Raw genomic sequence first — 22443 nt, forward strand, 5'->3', positions numbered from 1 at the left:
TTTAGTAAGTCCTTATGACTGTTTATCTTAGCTTTCCTTAAAGTTCAGCACCTACAAAAGCAAATGCTTCATAATGGAAACAATTATGTAAGTGGTTAAGATCTCCAGACACTCCCTGAGAAAAAATGAAAAAATGTTCAGTGCACTGTCATAGCAACCCAAGCAACAGAGTACGATACTGGGAGAAAGAAGAACAAATGATAACACAAGAAAAGCAGAAGCAAAAGTATTAAAAACAGCCTTTCTATTGAGCAAGAAAAGAAAAAGCAACGTTCGGAAGATGTTCTACTAGCTGTCTCTTGATAGACTGCATCTTAATTGTTCTCCCACCAAAGTAACGAAAAGATTTACAACCAGCATTATCTGGAAGAAGTCAGTTCCTCATCCTCACAGCTTTAAAAGTTTATTTTTCAACAGGAAAAGTAAAGGAATATTAAGCTTAATCACACAGTTCCTGGTAACCAAAAGATTATTTAATACTTTTTAAGTCTTCTCTAGGTTTCCTGAAGTGTTCCTAGTTCAAGATTTGGCATGATTCATCCATATACACACACACACACCCCCACACCCACACCCACCCACCGCTACCCCTTCAATCTATGTAACTTTTCAGGTATGAAAATAAAGGATGAGAAAACTCACATACACATTACTGAAATGAAGAAACTTTTAAAGCATTCCAAGATTCTTTAATAGAAAGTGCTTCACTTTTCCCTTACAAAATAAGCATTGAAATAAACCGTACAAAAGTAACATAATGGTTGTTTGATTCATTTTTTAAAATTAACTGTAAAGTACTTTTAATATAAAAATATTAGTTTGGAGGATTATAGTGATAAATTAAAATTACTAGCTATTGTGGCAAAACTATAAAAACAAAAGCAATTTCGTCTGTCAAGTACACATTAGTTTCTGTGTTACAAGAACATGCTACTTGCTTTCAGAGGCTTTCTGCACCCTAGATCAAGGTTTTGAACAACCACAGCAGCAGCCTGATAGATGACTTTTTATCACTACTTCCTCTTTCTAAAAAGGGGACTTTTCAGTCGGTTGTCTTTTCTCCTTCTTTACAATCCATCATTCTTGACACCTGAGATGACTTTTTAAAAATGGTTTCTATCACCTCGCCCAGGAAATGGGCAGCACAGGGAGATGTAAGAGCAGAGGTGACCTTTAACTTCCACTTCAGTTGACACACAGGTCATCAGTAGTCACGCATTCTCAGGTTCAACACTGCCATTGTTCCTAACTGTAACCTTCCTAAATTCTGACCTCAGCTGCAGTGCTAAAAAATGCCTGCCTGGTTTTCTGGTAAGATTAAGAAAGCGTCAGTACATCAGAACCATGTTTTAAACAGAAACCTTGATCTAGTCTATCCTGAAAGAACAAACAGAGATAGTTCACCTGCCTTTTACTTTGTCTGCATGAATTTTAAAAATTAAAAATTTAAAAAAAAAAAAAAAAAAGATGGGAGGAGGTACACTTTATTCTCTTTACATCTCAACTAATGAAACTAAGCTCACTTATGGTCATAAAAAAGCCCATTGCACTTTCCAAAGTAATTACATTCCGCCTATTTAAAATTCTCTCTTGTATCCACAGAAGAAGATATTCATCACTTCCTGACTTAAATTGCTATGTGAGGTTGCAGTGTACAGCTTAAAACCTGATGGATTTCATTCTGTAAGCGTCCACAATGTACTGGTAAAGGAATTACTCCACCCACATGTAACATGTAGCAATACTGTCATTAAATACCACACATACTAAAAGCTGTTAAAATCAGAAGGGTTCTTCTGGCATCACTGAACAAAATTTGACTGCCGAGATACTTGTTTACTGAATTAAAGACAGATCTTCCTCAAAATAGTAAGATGTCTGTCAGCATAAAGCAAAAACATTACAAAAGGAGTTGTGTGAAAGCAAGGCTTGCACCTAGGTGTTTAATTCCTGCAATGCAAGATGTCTCCAACGCACACCACGTTAGTCTTTTCAGTTCGATTATCTGAGTGTTGCATTTCCATACTGCAGAGCACACCAGATTTGTCTAAGCACTCTGAACTACGCCACCACACATTTTCCTATGCCTTGACCAGCTGCAGCTGGTAATGGGACATCCACAACAAACGATGAAACAGAAATGTGAGAAAGAAAGAGGTAGGCTAATTTTGTTTAAGTAGCTGCAAGCTTATACACTGAACTTTTTTTTTTCCTTGGTTTTCTATCTGGTATTTACATTAAGAACAAAACTAAAGCAATCTCCTTTTGTAAACAACATTAAGACGTCACTTAGACATCAGTTTGTCACAGGACCAGGCGGAAAAAAAAGTGTATCTTAAGCTGCAAAGATTTGGACAAACCTACTCTCCTTGCTTCTTCCCATCTCACCCCTTGAAATATAAAACGTTTTAAAAAAGAACTGGTGCAACATTTGCTGTAACTAGTTCTTTCCTACCAGTACTTCAAAATATGATCAATCATTAAATCTTCTAACTGCAAAGGAACTCTCATATATACTTTTACTTTCCTATACAGTTGTGACAAATTTTAGGCTGGTATAAACATATGGAAAAACCTTCCTGCTCAAATACTGTGTTGAAATACTTCAGTTGCATTTTCCTCAGATATGTGCTAGTGCCTCTTCCAGCCAACACACTTACTTGTTAATCTGTGCCAAGAACATTCCCTTCAATGCATAAAACTCAGCAGTCATCTCCTTGGTGAAGTACTTCAGATTGGTTGATTCAATAACTTCAAGACCCTGTTAAATAAGACTTAGTGAGAAAAGCCTTCTAAAATGGAAGGTTTTATTAAAGTGCCATAAAAAAACAGCCAAAATGTTTTCCTGAAATTTAAATACAGTGAGTTTCTAGTATTTAATTTTCATTTTAAAAAATCTGGACTAACAACAATTTTAAGTTTCCACTGGCCTATGCAAAATTATCAGATACTACAGACAACATTCATCAGATGATGGTTTATCTTTTCCACTTCATCTTTTTATGTTATATTATTATTATTTAAATTACGTTATATTACATTATTATTATAAGGTCCTAGTTTGCTGTTTTTATAATCATATGTCAGTGGGTTTTGCCTACAATCACATTTATTCCTTTCCTTTTAACATATATGATTTAACTTCAGTATGCCAGCATCCATCACTCATGAGTTAGACACTCAAAACTGACTTGACATTTCAGTTAGTCTTGCAACCATGTTGTTTCTTCTTATTGCAAATAACATGATTTTCAAAGTCCCTTCCATTTATCTATCTTGTAAGATTTCAAAAAAACATATTTCCACTTTACCTTTTTTATTCTGCTGATTTTTAATATATTCACAGTACTTAGTTCAAAGAGAACAAAGACTGCTTTTGACTAACAGCATTACTTAAAACAACACTGTATGCACGGTATAACACGGCCAGCAAAATTCAGACCATGTTCTGTATACAGGCAGTTTATTTAAATCAAAGTATCTGATGGCCATTGTAATCCTCCACATTCCAACAAAAATAAAGCTACCGTACCTGCATACACTCGTTTTTCCCCATGACTCCAGCCAGCTGAAGATAACATTTAACTTGCTGGCGAATCTTCTGAAAGCAGTCCACAATGGGCACAGTTGGAATTGTATGAATGCGACTCAGTATATCCAGAGCTACGTTGACCAGCCCTTGTTTTCGAGCTATCTTTCCATACTGGATAATTGCCGATGCAGAAGCATGAACTCCCAACATAGCGTTATTAGAACTAGGATCATGCTGAGAACTATTTTCATATGCAGTTACAATGGCTAGAAACAAAATATTAAATGTTTGTCATTATAAATGAAATTATATATACAGCAATATCTTACACAGCAATACATATGCAATGATGACTTAAGATAATGAAACACTTAAATGGAAACTGAATAAAAACAAACACTTGTCAAAATCAACAACATTCCTGTACGTTTAAATAAGAAAAAAAAAAAAACAGAAAAAAACCAAAAAACAAAAAACAAAACTTATTTCAAACAATGTGTTGTCTGGAAAATTACATGATGAATGCATGCTGGACCAGGCAGTTTTACCCTGGTAATGATGTTGTCTCCACATGAAAATGCTGCTCCAGTGGGATAAATCATCTGACACAATAGGTAACCTGTTCCTCCAAGTCTTTACAACAGTCTTCATATCATGTAAGCTGTTGTTCCTCCCCAGATTAGTTGGTTGCAGTCCTGCATTTATTTGGGCTGCTTCTTGAAGTTCAATTATTTGCTGTGCTGCCTAGAAAACATTAAATAATATACATTATCATGAAGGATAGTACAATAAGCTGGCCAATTTCACTGTCAGAAAAAGATCTCTATGAATGATGCCACCTTTAAACGATCAAGTAAAGACGAAACTATTAATGCTGTTTTAGGGACTTGTCTATTAGTTGCATAAATGATGTTTAACCAATCTATTCATTAACAAATTAGCAAAAAAATCCATGAGATTGATGCAACACTTCAGTCATTCACTGAAATGTTGAATTCATCCACCGAATCACCAGTACAGGATTTTTACCAATGGGTTGCTAGTCTTAATAAACAAACAAATTATTTTTAAAAATAAATAAAGTTTCCATAAAGTACTTTCTTACTTGCTTGCAAAAGGTCCCTGCATAGCTTCAGGCTCCTCTCTTCTCAAGGGATGGAGTACACGTATCAAGCAGTTTATTTCACGCACACCTCCTTCTGACAAATCCTAAATGCCCTGACACTACTTGGTTGCAAACAGTCATTACTGATCCAGACTTAACGTGTTCTTCCTCCAATACTACCGGTTGGCTTGCTATGTTTAACTTTGGGCAACTATGATATGGCTTTCCTTCATAGTATTAAGACAAAAATCATCCTTTCTTTTATTTTGAGCTGCAAATGCTTTCACAAATTATCACTCAAATGGCAGTGTCTTGCTTTTAAGAAGCTTTTTTTTTTAAAAAAAAAAAAAAAAAACCAACAAACAAAAACACGGAAACACAGACACCAAAGGGAAAAGAGTTTACTGGAATCTACACTCTCTCTTCACCCCCATCCTATTCCCCACAGACACAGAAATAAAACCACAGGTTAGAGTTACATTCTAGCGTACAGGTTTGAACTTACTACATCAACCCTAACCACAGACAAGCACAAGAATATATATACAGTGCGCTAGATACAAGGGTCAAGAAAAAATACTGACCTTAAACAAAACTTGTAACAGAACTTACTAGCATAAATTCCCTGGTCATGACCTGACTTCTTAATAGAACCACAAATGTATAGAAATACTATCTATGTGCTCCTGAAGGTGTTACTCCAAGATACTCTGCAAAGACCTTAGCTTTGAGAAATTACGTAAGTGAAGAATGGTTTTTCACTAACATCTACTATCCTCAAATTAATGAGGAGAAAAAACAGAAATGGCAGTAGTCTCAAACCTACTTAAAGGCAGCAGACATTTTGCTAAAACTTCCAACAACCTGAAGAAAAGGCCCACAAACTTCAATGGAATTTAATTACCTGTAGTACAATAAAACCAATGGAGTATTCTCTAAGGTACCACTTGGTAGATAACAGTTGTATTCAGTGCAAATCAAACCAAATAAGATAACTATTGGGGGGGGGGGGGGCAAAGGCAGTCCAAATTTACAGAGTGAAATCTCTGGAAACAAACTAAATTAAACAAAGTAATATTTTCCTACAATCATCTCGGTATCAGCTCTCACAATAGCTTAACCTCCATCCTACACTCATTCATCACATAAATTTAATTTTGTCACAGGTATTTAATCACATACTATCTGATATTAAAAAAAGTAATTACTGCAGTGCAAATCCATGGCTGCATTTGTACCACTGTCAGTCAGTGACTAATTTATCATTTCTTCATGAGGGATATATACATATTAGATTATTTTAAAAGCTTATTTTAATTAATACCTGAAAGTATTTAAATACTTTATTTAGCAACACTAATCCTTTCATGCTGCAGATACTGCCAGTCTTAGGGGAGAAAAAGGTGAAGTATCAGTGAAAACTTAACAGGAAGGAATTAATTTCATTAAGAAGCCTTCTAGCTGTATTGTATCGGCTCAAACAAATGAAACATTGTACGGATTTACTTGACAACTTCCGCTTAATACGGGGAAAACTTCCCTATTCATTCACTTTATCTGATGCATCAACTTAAACTACAAAAATCTGAACGTATGGGCTGCTGTGCAAGCTCTCCCCACAAGTGCAGTCATTTCAGTAGATGTACCTTAGATCCTGCAGATTTAGTCACCTATGAATCACATCAGGCATGACACAGGGTGAAGCTACTGATCTTAAACAGAACTACAGAAGTCACTATATCAGAACTCAGAAAGCACGGTGCTCTGCATTTCTACATTTAAGGTTCATTCATAGATCTCTGAGCAATGGTCCACCGAGAAACGCATCCCTGTTAGGAAATTTCAAATTGTGCTGCACTGAGATAGCCCAGAATTTCTCCCCTGGAGATGAAAGGTTCCCTCAGTGGCAACAAGAGTTGGTCTTCACCAGGTACACGTTTACCAGGACACCTAAGCAGGGACACAGCCAACCTAAATAGGAAATGAATGGCATGTTTTGTCCAGATCTCACACGACGTGACACACTGAACACAATCCTGCCCCAGTCCCACTTTCACACTCTGGCTGCAGCTGTACAATACAAATCAGAAGACACAAGGTTCATTTTCAAGAAGCTTCTGGAAGAATCTCAATGCAAAATTCTGTTTTTTAAAGATTATTTTAGCCACCTGCTTCCATTTGATTATTCTTGTCAATAACATCTGTGCTCAAAAATTCTTCTCTTACAGTTGCAAAATGAATTATTTATATAATTAAATCCAAGAGATAACAAAGGGGTGTTGACATTTCATACATTTCAAAAGGAAACAGAAGTCTATTTTTGTTACAGTGAAAGATGTGTAAAAGTTGCAAAGGACACAAACCATGCATTTCTCACCACGTAATACAGGTTATTTCATCTCACATAATAATTAAACTGCATATTCTGTATTATCAGAGTTGTGCCAGCTGCTTCCCAAAAATATTTCTGGAGGTCTGAAAAAACAGTCTCAAGTTCTTACAAGCTCTTCCTGACAGGACATGAAATAAGTACTCTTCCCTAATTTTCTAAGTGGATCATTTGCGAGTAACATACATGCCAAAGAGAAAATATTTTATGCTTACAGTTATTAAAAGTTCTGCAACTTGCTACTGGAAAATAACTAGCAATAAAAACCTTTTCATTCTTACCTGGAGAAGGGGAGTATGAACATGCGAGACGACGTGAGGAAGCCTTCGCCATTCTCGAATAGCTAAACTACTCGCCATCTCTACCAGGCGCTCAATGAAGTTAAGCTGTTGCTCTTCCGGGTGGCAGATGGCTAAGTATCCTCTGTACATATTCACTTTCCATGCCATCTCTTTTGGACAACTCAACTCCACCTGGTAATGAAATGGAAAAAAGTCTAGTAAAGATCATTCATACTCAAATGTAGACTTTTTTTTAAAAAGCCTTCTTAAGCAGTTTTATTTTTTAGAAAAATTAGCTCATTTTCTAAAAATATCAGACTAAAATATCAAATTTTTTGTCATTGAAGTAGTTTCAGCCCTCTTAAAAGTTATTGGCAAGGGCAGCCTAGCAAATAAATTGCAAATTCAGCACAAGAGCAGAAGTGCCTGCACACAACCTGCTGTTAGGGTATTTTTACACCGAAAACTGTAGTGCAGCTCTGAGACAGCTGAGTAAGCTGAAAGCAGGAGCACGAAGCTTACTGCACACCAGTTCCCTCTGTATAAAGAAAGAAGATGCTTCTCAGCAGACAACACATACTACCTCCGAAATGCTCAGGGGCTCCAGAACGAGTAATGTCAACTTCTGACATAAAAGGATCTCGTTCCTGTACGTCAGCACATTATGTGAGCATTGTACTTCCTAATTGCCTGCTCTAGGACATTACTAAGTTTATGAGAATAAAAAGTTAATAATTTTTAAGTCATCTACAACTAACCTTCCTGTTTATGTCAAAGTAATTTCTGAGTACAGGTGCAAAGTCACATCATAGTGCTAAGATAATTTAAAAAATAATTTAAAACCATTTTCTTAAAATCCAGGAACAGCAGAAATACGGCAACTAAAACCAGCAAAGTACTTGAATTGTCTAGCAACTAAGTTCTGTGAGTATTTTACAGTAAACCTGGACTCAAACAGTGCTCAGTAGCTGACACCGCAGGCCTTAAATATACAACTTTTTCACATCCCTTTCTTCCGCTTTACATCAAATCCTTTATGGATGGATATGCCACACAGAAACCTCTCTGCATTATCTTCCTGTTGATATTCTGTATCTTAACCATTACAACTGTTATTTCTGTTATCCTCAACTGACTTTTACGCCTGAGCCACCAAAGAGAAACTGCCAGGTAGCAACCTTACACTTCCACAGTGAAAACAATCTCTTTCTTTATTACATTATCGACTGGATCATTAAACATAACGGCAATGTGAGCAAATGGAAATGCGTCTTGGGTCCTATCAAAGGCCGCTTGCTATTTTAATAGCCCAACTTTAATAGGTAGATTATTAAAAATGTTTCACAAAGATTTACAAAATCTGCTACATATTTGCTGTCTTTTCTGACCTCTATTGTGAAGCAACCATGGAACTTGATAAAAAACAGCCACGTTAAAGAATATCCATAAAATTGGAGTAAGGCGTACAGCAGCATAGAATCAATTATTCTCTCATATCCTAATATTTATGCAAACGTGTCCTGACACTTCTACAAGAAGCTGAGTAGAGCCACAAAATCTCCATTTATGGCTTCAGCAGCATCTTCTGCTTAGTCGTTCAGTAAATGTCTTATTACTGAAAATATCTCACTTAATACAACTGCAGCTAAAGCATAACAGCAGTTACTCGTGGTTGTCACTTCTACTCAACTTACAAATCTCCAAAACCAGAACCTGCCAGACATGATCCATTTTATTCTGTTTGAACACAAGGTTTATAATATAGTGTACAATACAGTTCTTATTTTAGAGTTTAGACGTTTCTCAAATATTGTTTCTATAATTAGCCACTGAATTTGCATAGGTAAATAGGACACAAAATAGCAGTTGTTATAAGAACAAAAGAAGTTACCAAAATGTAAATATAACCTGTAAGACAATTTTTGTAGGATATGCAGCTTGCTACTTACAGCTTTGGCTTCACATGGGCTGATAAACAATAAAACCCATCTTTAGAGACAGCTACTTGATTTGAACCATCACTACGACAAATATTGACAAAATCCATTTCAAATGTTGCAACGGTTGGACACTTTTAACTTAGGTTGCAACAAAAGACAAGACAATCTTTAATTAATTAATCAACTTCTACCGTTTTCATAGTTTAGCCTTTAAAGTAAAACATACTAGTTGTATTAAATGTACCCGTTTTTCCTTCTGACAAAAGAAAGTGTTACAGAAGAACAAACATACTACATTTAAAAAAGGTTTTGAAGAAAGTAAGAGACATAAAACTCGGCACATTTATCATGTGAGTCTAAGCTGTTACAACGAAGCACGCTGTTAGGATATTTTGTACATAGGAACTTAATCCTGCAAGATATTGGAATTAAAGGATGCTCAGCATTTTTCATAATCATGTTTTATCTTTTCCAAATGTTATGAAGCTAGACAGTCAACTGTCATTTTGATATGTAGTACTTTTAACCGGTAGGTATTGGTTCAACATTTGAACAGTACCAATGAAACAATAAACTCCAATTATGTGAGGGATTAATTCTTCTGACTCTCTCCGCAATATGAAAAAACACTGCCAAAGGCTCTGCTCAGAGCTTTGTCAGTAAAACTGTATTTTAAATATGCAGTTCACTCCCTTATAACTCTGGCATATTTAGCAGAGTAATTCCAGTAATGTCACAGTATATAGCAACAGTGCAATGAAGATCAGCAAGCTCCTTTCCACTTGTGATTTAACGCAGTATTCTCACCTTTTAGATTTCAGTTTTACATCTGGTTTACGTTTCTACATTAACTAATCACAGATTAACAACTCTGCCTACCGTGAAAAAAGGACATACTTCCTTAAAAGGAAAAAAAAAAAAAAAAAGCAAAAAACCACCTTCAAAAAAAAGAAACACACGAAAAAAAACCAAACCTCAATCTTCTGTAGAACAGTGATATCACACACAAGGTTAAAAAAAAAAAATCCCAGAAAAATCTACTGGTGATTCTAATACATAACTCTGTCATTTTCCCCAAGAACCCCGAGATGGCTGTACAGCCCGACATTTTATAGCAACCTCAAGAATAATAACCACTAGCTTATTCACATGGGATGGTTCTTAAAAGAGTTGGGAAGATGCTCAAGAGAGGATAAGTAATAAATTACCTAAATATGGTCATTTTTTGCACATGGAAGAACTCCTCAAAATTTGCTCTCAGATAAAAATATCTACCTAAGTATTTTGTGTTGCACTTTTTCAGGAAATGGAGGGTCATTTTCAGCATGTTTCACTATCCATTTAAACTTTATTCACACACACAAAGAAATGTTTATGATCTTCCAGATTTAAATTTGTTGAAATGTTATCTTCTGCATATGCTGTGCCCCCTGCCTTCAAACTGCTCTGTAACAGCCAAAGCTTTACTGAGCATCCATTCATCAGGCATATGGAGAGCACAGAACACACAGTCTCATGAGTGAAACCCAGGAAAGGAGAAAGGGAAGGTTAAATGTTTTACAAGTGCATATTGTTCAGCAAAATGAATTACAAGGAGAACACAATAATGAACTCCAGAATGAATCAGGAAGGTCAATAGCAGGAAAGTACAAACAATACATATTATCCTCTACCAAATGAAGATGATAACCTCACTTGCCATACACAAGTTCCTTAGTCCCTAAGAAAAGAAGCTAAGTACCGTGCTGGTTTCTAAAACAACATGTAACAGGCAGGGCACACCCATGATACTTCAGATGAAGAATATCCCCAGAAAGGCTGTGGCATCTCAGTTCTTAAGAGTTCTAAAACTCTACCAGACAAATCAACGTAATCTACTCAGGCCCTGCTCTGAATAGAGCATCAGACCAGATGACCTCCACGAGTCCCTTCCAACTCAAACTATTTTATGGTTCTGTGAACTTTACATTAAACTACAAAATATAATTATCAATGCATTAAGCTTCTGAGGAAATCTTGGAACATCAGAAAATTCCAAGTCAAGTTGTCTGATTCCACAGAATAGCAAATAAGGAACTTACAGGAAACAACACCTACTAGCAGTGCTCTCTTGAAGCCTCAGCGCTCTCTGTCATGAACATATATATCTAGAAGTCTGTATAATCATTATGATATTTAATTCTAGCACAAAACTTACCACAAATTGTCACAATTTGAGAGGGGATAAATATACTTTTTAGCTTTATTTATTTTTTTCAGTACAGGCTGTAGATTTAAACAGTGTCACTTCAAAAAAGCCTACTCTTTCTTATAAGTATTTTTACTTATATGCTTTCTACTGTAAAGATTATGCACAGAAAAAATTGTTTGGGGAATATATTTGAAAGTCAATCATCTAAAAGCTAAGCATGCTCTTGTGCTTATGCATTATGATTCTATTTACTTTATAAACCTACTTGGGCAGAATCAAAGTATTTCTCCCCCCAGAAGTAATCTATCCCATACTGTAAACCCAGTGGATCTTGTTCAAGCCCAATTCCCATCTCTCTCCCTGTCAATCAACTGAAACCCTGTCTCTGCACAGCCAGTCCCATTGATGCTCCCTGTAACATTTAATTCAATGTCTCTCTTCTCTCTGCTAGTTTTACCGAGTCCTTTCCACTTTCTTGAAGGAAATCACTTTCTTCAACTTCTTGCTTCAGTCTATTTACTTACTCAGTTATCCCTGCCACTCCTAGTCAAATTCGTACTCCTCCAACCTCCTTCACCCTCACCTCATATTCTTCTCATTGCTTCCCAATCTCACACTCACTGCCTGATGTTCATTACCTGGTCTTCTTGTCCCTCATCTCTCGTTAGGTCTCTGCTTCCCAGTCTTGACCACACTGCCTCCAACCTCTGGTGCTCCCAAGATATGATTTTAAAATCGTATGTAATGGATACATTGCAAAATTACATGAGCCTTATTTTAAATGGAACTAAAGTAGACTCAAAGTGAGTATAAAGTTAGAAAACTAGTAGTTAATTTGCAGTAATAAAGTATTTGAGTACTTAAAACAAAAGCACAGAAATACATTGCTACTGAAAGAACAACAAAACTTCTATTACGCTTCTGCTAAGCATGGTTATAAAATCCAAGAAACAAGAAAACCAGCATGTGCCAGGTAAGTAATCCCAATACATTTCCCACCACATATAAACAACTTCAAATTTGTCACTGTCTTCATTTAAAAAATAACTACTGGTACAATCTGTAGTGTACACTAGCCTCACCAACCGATCAACACTGAAACTGAGATTTTGTGTGTTCCTTTTTCAGGGATTTTTCTTTAACAAGGAGACCTGAAACACAGACTTACAAATATTCCTCAGATACACTGAAGTATTTAATGTAAAACAAATTCATTGACAAGTCCCTAACCCTCACATTTTCATACACATCTTAATCTCCCTTCATGTGTAGTGGAGATGAACAGAATAAACTGTGTTTAGTAGTTTTAAGTTTGGACAGTAGAAGTTGAGAATGCTTTGGCTTTGCTTTTCAGTTGCCAAAACAAATAACAGAGGCAATGGCCTTTTGCCCTTTTACACTTGGAAACAGTTACATTCCCACAGACAGGGAGATGATAACAGATGTATTTTCATACCTTATTCCCTTTCAAAAAAAAGGAACATTTTTTCCTATAAAGGTGTAAATTATTAAAAATGTCCCTCCCCAATATTGCATTATTTTAAATAATACCATATACTTGCAAGGGGCCCATTTTAAGTTTCTCCACGTATCTCTGCTGGCACATACTTCTGTGGACAGCATTTGTTGCTTTTTGATGACTCATTACCATGCATCATGTCTTTCACTTGTTCTGGCTAAATTTATTACACAGTACAACTTTATAAACAGACAAAAAAGAGAATCAAGTTTGTCTGTTGAAATGACATGCTTCAATTGCCAAAATACCCAGCTGTGTGCTGGGACATCAAAGAAAACTTCCGAAGAACAGCTCACTGTGTCTACGAAATGAACTGTAATGCTGACTTGCTAGAAATGTATCAGTAAAATTAACAAAGGAACTAAACATTAGCATTAAAAGCCCTCACTCACCTGCACCAGAGCCTCCTTCATAGCCGTCCAGTTTGAGACCCTCCATGCACATTCCAGTACCAGGTAAGGGTTTATATGACCTTTTGACTGACCATATTCTGTCAAAGGTTCCCACTGGTTCAATTCTTTTGAGCAACTAAGAAAATCAAAACCATTGTCAATTTGGTTACCAAAAAAATAAAATTTAAATAAAAGCGACCATAAACATTGCATAGCAGAGTATTATCTGCATATTTGTTTGGCTATGAACAGCTTTGCAAGCACTGTGGAAGTTGTATCCAGATGGGAAGACTGTTTAATTTTTTTATTTATTTATTATCAGTTATAATACAGATATCTGTGAACAGGGAAGAGCTGCATTTTGTGTCTCCCAGAACAACCATTTTAAATAGGAAAAAGCACATTTTAGCTTCAGTCTGTTTCCACCAACAGCAAATTACATTTTTACAACGCTTCAGGCATATCACTTCTGAGGGTCTGTTAAGGGAATAAAGAATAGCAGTTTTTATTCCCTTAAGTTTCCCTTGTATCTGAGCTAAGTTTATTCTCATAACTAATGCTTTAAACCAGTAGGGTATTTTACTTCTATTGCAGGGTAAAAAAGACTTGTTCTACATCAGCTTTTAAGTCTTACCGAATCCAATGGTCTTCCCAGAGCTGATACTCAGGAAAGATTGAAGGGGAAGCGTTGCTCCGTTCATGCTCTTTTTTAGCCTTTTCCATTGCTTTTTCATAAGTTTCTTGTGCCTAAATAAAATTCAAATTATTTTTCCATCTGATATATACACATTAACTCAACACTCTTTTCTTTTTAAAAAGAATGATAAGAAAAGTTCTACAAATTGTAAGTAAACAAAAAGGTGAAGTTTTTAACTCATTCCCAAATACAGTAATTATTTGGCAGCATACAAATGTAATGAAAATCTGATGGATGTGCTCAAAAATCTTACCTAGGTATTAATTTGGCCTTAAACTACTACTTTAACCATTAGAGAAGCTATGGCACTTTCTATTTTAGAAGACTGAAGTCGTTTATTAATATCCAGAATATTTTCTTGCTGACCAGAATATTCGTCCTCACAGTAGAACGACTCAAATAATTTCTAATATCAAGAGTGTACCTGTTCAAAAAAGCCATGTTGTTCATAGGCAATAGCTGTTGCTGTCTCTGGGAATTTACAGCGTTTCTGCCACAGTCCAGCCCACATATCCTCTTCTTGTAACAAAGAGTAGAGCTCAGCAAGGGAATCCAGTATTTCCTAGAATGTTAAGCACACATTTCTCCACAGTCAAGCTGTCCTTATAAAGCAGAGCAGACAGCAAAACCACATGTTCTACACTGAGGCAAACTGAGAAAGACACAGAGATAGAGAAGTGTTTATATCAACTCTTTTTAAAAACTCTAGAAGGCAAACAATTAGCAACAACCAAGTACTGAGAAGAACAATATGGCATTACACGACAAAAAAAGAACATCTCTGGTTTGTTACATTAATTCTTGCTTGTCGTCCCTAATATATCAGATCAATTCATAGAAAACAACATTGTTTAACAAAGCCAACAACTCGGTCTTTAATGTAAAAAGAATCTGCAATATTTAGCTTCCTCAGCTAATCACAAACATGCCAAGGTACATCATAACTACCTGACTGGCTACTAAATGCAATAGAACCTGTTTAGAGGGAACTCAGTTTTGTTTACCTAATAATTCTTTACAGTCATAAACCAACAGATTTGATTAGGGAAGGGAGAGAGAGAGACAATACAGACTTCTACTCAAGGTTTAAAATTAGAGGCAGAAACAGTTTCATCTAGTTTTACAGCACTGTAGAGAATGAGTGTCAAAAGCAGGTGGAAAAGAGGGAGAAAGAGAGAAAAATATTAAAATGTCAATGACATAATTTCTTTTCAACGAAAGAAAAGTATGAGAAGCAGGTAAGACACAAAGTAGTCAATGTTGCAAATGTCTGTATTCGCAAACACACAAGGACAGGAATTTCTTCATCAAATTAAAAAAATTGACACTACTTTAACAAGCTTCTAAATACAAAGATTTAGAAGTGATTGTCCCTTTGTACAGCAGTGAGACTGCACTTCGAATACTGCGTTCAGTTTTGGGCCCCTCACTACAAGACAGACATTGAGGTGCTGGAGTGTGTCCAAAGAACAGTAATGAAAGCGCTGAAGGTTCTGGAAGTGGCTGGTGGTATCTAAAAGTTGTGTCAATGTGGCACTTAGGAGTTTCTAGAGTAGGAGTTTAGCAGTGGACTTGGAAGCGTTAGGTTTACAGTTGAACTCAATGATCTTAAGGCTCTTTTCCAACCTAAATTATTCTATGACACTATTGTACTATACTGTCACTGTGGTTTTCTCTTCACATTTCATAAGGTATTTCAATGAATATAACACTACCTGTTGAGGAGGAGTTATGCTTTCCTGCTCATAAAATTCTGTTGTCTGTTTAGGTTTAATCTGTAGACTCAGTCCTTTTTCAAAGGCTTGATGTTCCAGCATCAGTGTAGAACGAAACCAGAGATTGTGAGTTTTGCCCAAGTATTTCAGGACACAGGGTCTGATGGGAATGGGAGGAACACACTGCGACATTGCTTCCACAAAACAATTCAGTGCACTTGGCTGGCAATCTCGCTGTACCTGATGGCTACCACTGCACAAGAAAGGGCTTATTTCACCTGCTAGAGCCTAGAAGAAAAAACATAAGAATAGTTACCTGGTCATTCAGATTCTTCTATTAGAGAATTCAGATTTAAAATTTTCTTAATACAGGGAACAATCATTTGGTAAATGTACTTCTCTTTGTATATTGAAGGCTTCTATTTCTTTCAAAAGATTCATAGAGGTATACAGCATTCACTAGTCACAAAGAATGGCAAACTTCTCAAAGCAAGCTAACAACTAGTTTATCACACAAATATATTTTACTAAAACACCAGTCATTTACAAAGAGGAATTTGTAAGTGAGGAGAGAGAAAGACTCTCACATGTTGTTGTCTGTCAGACAAGATTTTCCAGAGTCGTGAAAAAAGCTGTATCCAGGTCTTCTCTGCTAATGGTGTAGAAATATGACATAACTGAACAAAGGCACTCAGCAATGCTCCAGTCTAGAAAGAAATGTATATAAATGGGGAAAAATACAATTAATACCATGGAAAAACAGTTTACAGTTATACAGGTGTTTAAGTAGTAATGCAAACGCCCTTTCCGACCAACACATCAATAACGTTTCCTTTAGCAATACAGACTACTCTAACAAGAATTTAATAATATTTTCATGTTGATTGAGATTCTCATTCATTACTGTAACCATTTAAAGAAAAAAGAAGGAAAAAGGAAAGAATTTGATGACTTTGTTAACAGGAATTATCAAGTTAATTCTATAGAGCTGTTACTACTGCAAGAATTATTTCAACATGGCTTTCAGCAGAAATTAACTTCTTAGAAATTATTTAAACATAAGATGCTGATACACATTTTGATCCTACATCTGGTCTTTGTCATTACTGTTTTCTTAACTGAACAGTTAAAATACACTTACAGGTGGACCAGGATGAAATTTAACTTTGCAGAAAATGGATACAGTAACAACTAGCAATAAAGTGAAGGCTTAAGAATTTTTTACCTAAGAATTTTAATTTTTTTTCTCAGAATTTTAATTTTTTTAATTTAATTTTTTACCTAAGAAATTACATTAGATTATAAGAGATGTCTACATAAAAAAAAATTAGCTAAAAAATGTATGAGAAAAAAAAAAAAAGAAAAAAGCGCATCAAGACAGTTTGAAGATTTCAGTATTAAAATGGTTTCTGAAAAAACCACAACCTGTACCAACCTTCACTTCTCGAAGAGAGTCAAGAAATTTGTCATGCCGATTGGTCAACATATGCAGCTGATTGCCAATGTCCTTCTCCGAAAGTTCCTTAGTTTTAGGCGTACTGGTCTGATCTCCCGGGGCCAATTCAATGTCTATTTCAACATCCTACACAGAAGTAAACAACTCAAAGCATGCAGATATTTACTAAGGACTTGTGCTTTTTTTTCCTCAAACAAATAGAAAATACTTTTCCCATCAATTTATTTCAGGTCTCACTATTTTTGCTAGTTCTTCAGGTTCAGATACAGCATTGCTGTAGTGCTACAGTAGAGCATGAATGAATGCAAGTTCTGAGTAACCCATGCACGGTTAAACTACAGTGTATTAAACACAGCATATACTGAACAATCTGTGCACATCATCTTCAAGACACAGTCCCCAAACTTATTTGATGAGAAACTAGGAAGAGCTATAACCCACCAAAAATATTTCATTTTCTATAGTATTAAGTTACCTCTTCTTTGGATTCACTGTTTTCCCTTTCCCGAGGTTCCTGTTTGACGTGGGTTACCATAGCGAACGCTGCTCTATCATGACTGTCAGCAAGGTTGATAACATTGGTGATGGAAGGCAGCATAGCACCCTGACAGCTCGTCCCTATCGTAGTATTTCTCTCGCACACCGCCAACAGGAGCTAAGACATGAACAAGAAAGGAGAGTTTTTAAATATACATTTTACTGTAGCATTTCAAGGAAAATATCACTATGGTTTAATACTTATCAACAAGATTAAAGTTTCAATAATATGCTTAAGGTCTATTTATCAACTTTATTCAAATACACCAGTACAATTCATCTTAATCTGATCACATTTTGTCACGATTTTCATGACTTTCAAGATCGTTTTTCAAGCCCTTCCTGAAAATGATGAGAAACAGGAATCTTCTATACCTAAATTCTGAATTTTGTACTTTTTAATACATATATTTAGTGGCCTCAATCAGCTAATGTATACAGACTCTCCACGTTACAATGAAAGTCCTCCCAAAAAGGATATGGGAAAAAGAAAAACCACAATGCTGTTTTTTATCTCTCTCGAAGGAGTTCTAATCCTTTTAAGAGTAAGTTATCCTCACAGCCAATTTAAACTCATGTTTTAATATGCAAATTGTTTTTTTTTTTTAAAAAAAAAGTTTTGGTCCCATCTGGTTTTAAATAAAACAACTAAAAATGCAATTTCATGTCAATGCAATTCCACCTAATAGTTGTCATACCACCAGAGCTGACACTCCAGCCGTAACACTTTTCTTGAAATCATCTACTATAACAATTCTTGTATTTTTATAATCATAATCATTTCTAATAAATGGGTTTTCTGAAGAGATATTAACCTGGTCGTTAAGCTTTTTGCAGAGAAAATAGATTTTAAAGCTTGATATTAAAGCCACTTTCCAATCATGGTTTAGACACTGTATTTATAATTAAGCACCACTGGAAGTATCTGAGGCAGCAGACTAGGTATTTTTAGCTTTGATACAGATAGTACATACTACAAGACACACATTGCATAATGCTTTTCCACACAGCCATGGAAAATGGAGACTAAAATGTATTTCTCAAATTATAATTTTATTTCTAATACAAGCTTTTTCCCCACCTCGATGCACTGTTTTATCCAAAAGTGATTTCCCATTGCTTCCCAGTTTTGAGAACAGGTCACATAAAGCAGGCGCTCATAAACACGACGTTTCATAGAATTGTCAAAGACTTCAAAAAATTTGGCTCTTATGAGTGGCTGGGCACAACGCAAACCCGAAAGAAATGCTGGCTCAAGTTTAGCAGTAAGTTCGCTACCAGAAAGATTCTCATCCCTAAAATCAATAAAGATGAAATGACAGAGACATTAGAAAGCTCACATGACGTGGCACGCTTCCAGCTGTAGCATTTTGATAGAAATAGCGAAGAAAATACTGCTGCTTGTTAGCAACCTGCCCCACAACTATCATAAAAACTCTTTCAGAATAAGATCTTATCATAACTGTGAAACAATTTCACTCACAACTGTACCTTGCTTGAAATGCCAAATGATATTCACAGATAAAAACTTATGACCACTGTGTCCACACCAGGGCTTTGCACAGTTCATCAGAAAACAGAACAGGAGCAAATAGTAACTGAAGATAATGTGAATCATCAGCACAAAATTAAACACCTGGCATTTTTTCATAAGGTAACTATTTGAATTATTTCACCTTGTTGCAAATCTGTCAGTTTAGCTAGCAAAGTAACTCTCCTGAAAGTATAATTTATAATAATTTCTAAGGAAAAAAAAAAAATCTTTATAGCCTACAGATGTGAAAAGACAGACAGATTTCAGCTGTCACCACAGTGCTTAGACTACAACCAGCTCTGAGTATGCCCTGGTATCTTGGGAAAGGAAGATGTTGGGGCAGGTGAGCTATTTTAGCGCAGCCAAAAAGAAAATCCTTTCTAAGCTCTAACAAATGATTAATTGCTATAATTACCTATAGACATAGTTAACAAGGTCTAAGAACTGGGCGTTTAATTCAAGGTCTTCTGGAAAACGCTTTTCAATGTAAGTCATCATTTTCACTAGTAAAATGGACTTCTCCCGGAGAGTAGGTGTCTGTGTTAAAAGAAGACATGATTTATTTTGTCAATTAATCTTAAAACATGCAGAGAACTGGCACATTCAAAGTATGCCTCAGCCATCCTTTATATCACTCTAACTTCTAAAGTACTGAAAAACAGCTTGATAGAAGGTCATAGTTCTTAAAAAGAAAAATAACTCAAGCATTTATACTTTTAATATATATCCTAGAGAATTTTTAAATCACAACTAAAACAAGGTTTAAGTTGTTTAATTATTACAAAAATCTAACATATATTTTTTAAAGTGTAGGTCCCCTTATACAGCACTAGATTGTCAAGTACTCAACTCTAACAGAAAATATGGCAAACTGAGGAGGCCACAAAATGGTACAGGAATAACACAATTTAAGCCAGCATTAGTCATCCTCCTCCTGAAGAATCTCTCTATCCAAGTTAATGTGAAACATATTTTAAAACTTTTATTTTAAAACAAGTTCTCAGCAGAACAGCATTTGAGATCAAACACTTTATATAAGCCTATAAAATGCTAAGCACTTTTAACTCCAGTTACTTTCACAGGGGATGCAAAATATTCCAAACCTCATCAAGGGCATATAAACATATATAACCGATCCTTACAAACCTCACTGTCAAAAACTGATGAATTATAAGTCACTTATAATCATTTAGTATTTGAGAGCAATAACTATTTTATCTTCCCAGTTTACCTGATTAGCTGCCATTGGGGAATTGTTTTTCACCCACTCTTCCACTATTTTTACCACTGCACGAAGAATTTTGGCATCACTAGATTTTTCGATGAGAGATGTTAGAATAGCTTGTATAAAATTTTTCCTCATTTCCATGCTCATCACAGCCAGGCGAGTTTTCACAAGATCCAGGCTTAGCATTACCAATTCACTTGTACCTGCTATGAATGCAACAAAAGGATTAGCATTGTGTATACACCTATAAAACACCTAGTAAAGAAATTTTCAAGATAAGCTACTGTAGTTCTAAAAATACCAACAACAATATCTGTTACCTGGAAATATATCCCTAGAAATAACGTTTTCGGAATTACTACTTTCCATTCCTGAACAACTAAGGTAGAGTCTCGCCAAAAAATACCAAATCCATTCAAAATCCTAAAGGTAAGCCTGTGTGGTTTCATTTCAGTAAATCTTTGGTAACAAGTATTACAGAACTCCAGTACTGAAAAACTGCAATTGAACTTGTGAAAGAAATACTGTATGATGCAGCACACCTATTCGGTTCTGTTAATTCCCTGGTTTGCTTATCTGTCAAGTTTAATGAATGTCCAATTGTTTCTCAGTGTTAATCAAATTTGCAGGGTTCTCACTTATGTAATTAAAATATGGGCTGGGAATCTAGAAGTAGTAATTCTTTCAAACTATTTTCTTCAGTAGCTTATTCATTAATAAAGTACAGTGCTCTTTACTAGCACTGAATTTTCTTCTACAAGAACACCTGCTTTTTTCAATGACTCATGACCTAACTCATTGATGACAGACAGGATTGTACAGATTGAAAGAGATGCTATTTTAAGACAAAAACAAAAGCATCAGCTCCAACAAGTTAATTTCACAATTGTTCCAATATTATCAAATAGTAAATAGAGTAAAATGGTTGGACTTGATCTTAAAGGACTTTTCCAACCCAAACAATTCTGTAAGTCTAAAAAAAAAAAAAAAAAGTGAATGCACAGAATAATCAAAATAATTCAGCTCCTCTCCCCTCAACACTATAAACCCTTGAAGAATTCCAGTATTTCTATATACGCTGTAGTTCAATAAATAGTCACTAACCACTCACTGAAATTAATGGGTTAATACTGAAATTCATATATTAAGCAGGTAACAGGAACTGAAAGTGCTTTTTTATCTGTCAGTACTTTAGTAACATTTCTCACTAATGCTGAAGTATTTTTCAATATATAATAACACACACAAAACTCTACAAAACAATTTGAATCCCTTTAGAATGAACAGATCTTCATACTTTAAAACACTTCTAATCATTAACCTCCTTAGAGTGTATTATGAAGTACCTGTATTTGTTTCTGCTGTTCCTGCTGTAGCCTGTGGGTTTAAGTGTTCCCTAACCATCTTCTGCAAAGATCGCATAAAAACTGAGATCAATCTGTCAATATAGCTGGGATTGTTACTGCACGCAGACTTCAGAATCATCAAGGTACCTATAGATAAAAACAATACTTAAGGAAATAAAACTTTTATTGAGTATGATCTGAGTAAGAGACAGGTTTTCAATGTCGATGTTCTCATTCTACGAAATAACAAAGAACACAGGAAAATATTCTACCTGTATTTTGACCTGCCATAAAAAAAAGCACGGGACTACCCAAGTTCCAAACACTGTTAATCTGGATAGAAAAATTTCAATCTCAACTTCAGCTTTTAATCTAAGACTAAAAAGTTATCTTTGCATTAATCAAAATACTTGAAAGTCCTGTACAGAAGTGTGTGATGGAGGGCAAGGGGGAGAAAGGGAGGATAGAAAGAGAGGGATTGAGAGTCTATACTTCTCCAAGACCTTAAAAAAATATATATATAGTTAACCAGACAAAATGAAACTACTGCTAATGCTGGATATTTGTTTTCGTAGGAACAA

At 35.4% G+C, this 22443-nt stretch overlaps 1 protein-coding gene across 5 annotated transcripts in view; it reads right to left on the reverse strand.

Moving 5' to 3' along the window:
* TRRAP (transformation/transcription domain associated protein) overlaps window positions 1-22443 on the reverse strand; it is a 95747-nt gene that overhangs the window by 22110 nt on the left and 51194 nt on the right. For 3 of the 5 annotated variants that reach the window (XM_086759303.1, XM_086759301.1, XM_086759302.1), the window contains exons 46-60: window positions 21863-22009; window positions 20520-20722; window positions 19704-19825; window positions 18836-19049; window positions 17693-17872; window positions 17197-17343; window positions 16349-16468; window positions 15762-16049; window positions 14471-14608; window positions 13984-14096; window positions 13350-13485; window positions 7308-7499; window positions 4048-4276; window positions 3533-3798; window positions 2661-2761 (exon numbers count right to left, since the gene is read on the reverse strand). In XM_086759303.1, the coding sequence (XP_086615429.1) occupies window positions 2661-2761; window positions 3533-3798; window positions 4048-4276; window positions 7308-7499; window positions 13350-13485; window positions 13984-14096; window positions 14471-14608; window positions 15762-16049; window positions 16349-16468; window positions 17197-17343; window positions 17693-17872; window positions 18836-19049; window positions 19704-19825; window positions 20520-20722; window positions 21863-22009 (2596 nt within the window). The remainder of the gene's footprint in view (window positions 1-2660; window positions 2762-3532; window positions 3799-4047; window positions 4277-7307; window positions 7500-13349; window positions 13486-13983; window positions 14097-14470; window positions 14609-15761; window positions 16050-16348; window positions 16469-17196; window positions 17344-17692; window positions 17873-18835; window positions 19050-19703; window positions 19826-20519; window positions 20723-21862; window positions 22010-22443) is intronic. The other 2 variants (XM_086759305.1, XM_086759304.1) reach the window with 1 other exon arrangement.

Source organism: Chlamydotis macqueenii, chromosome 15 (genome assembly GCF_036417535.1).
Source record: "Chlamydotis macqueenii isolate bChlMac1 chromosome 15, bChlMac1.mat, whole genome shotgun sequence".
Taxonomy (NCBI): domain Eukaryota; kingdom Metazoa; phylum Chordata; class Aves; order Otidiformes; family Otididae; genus Chlamydotis; species Chlamydotis macqueenii.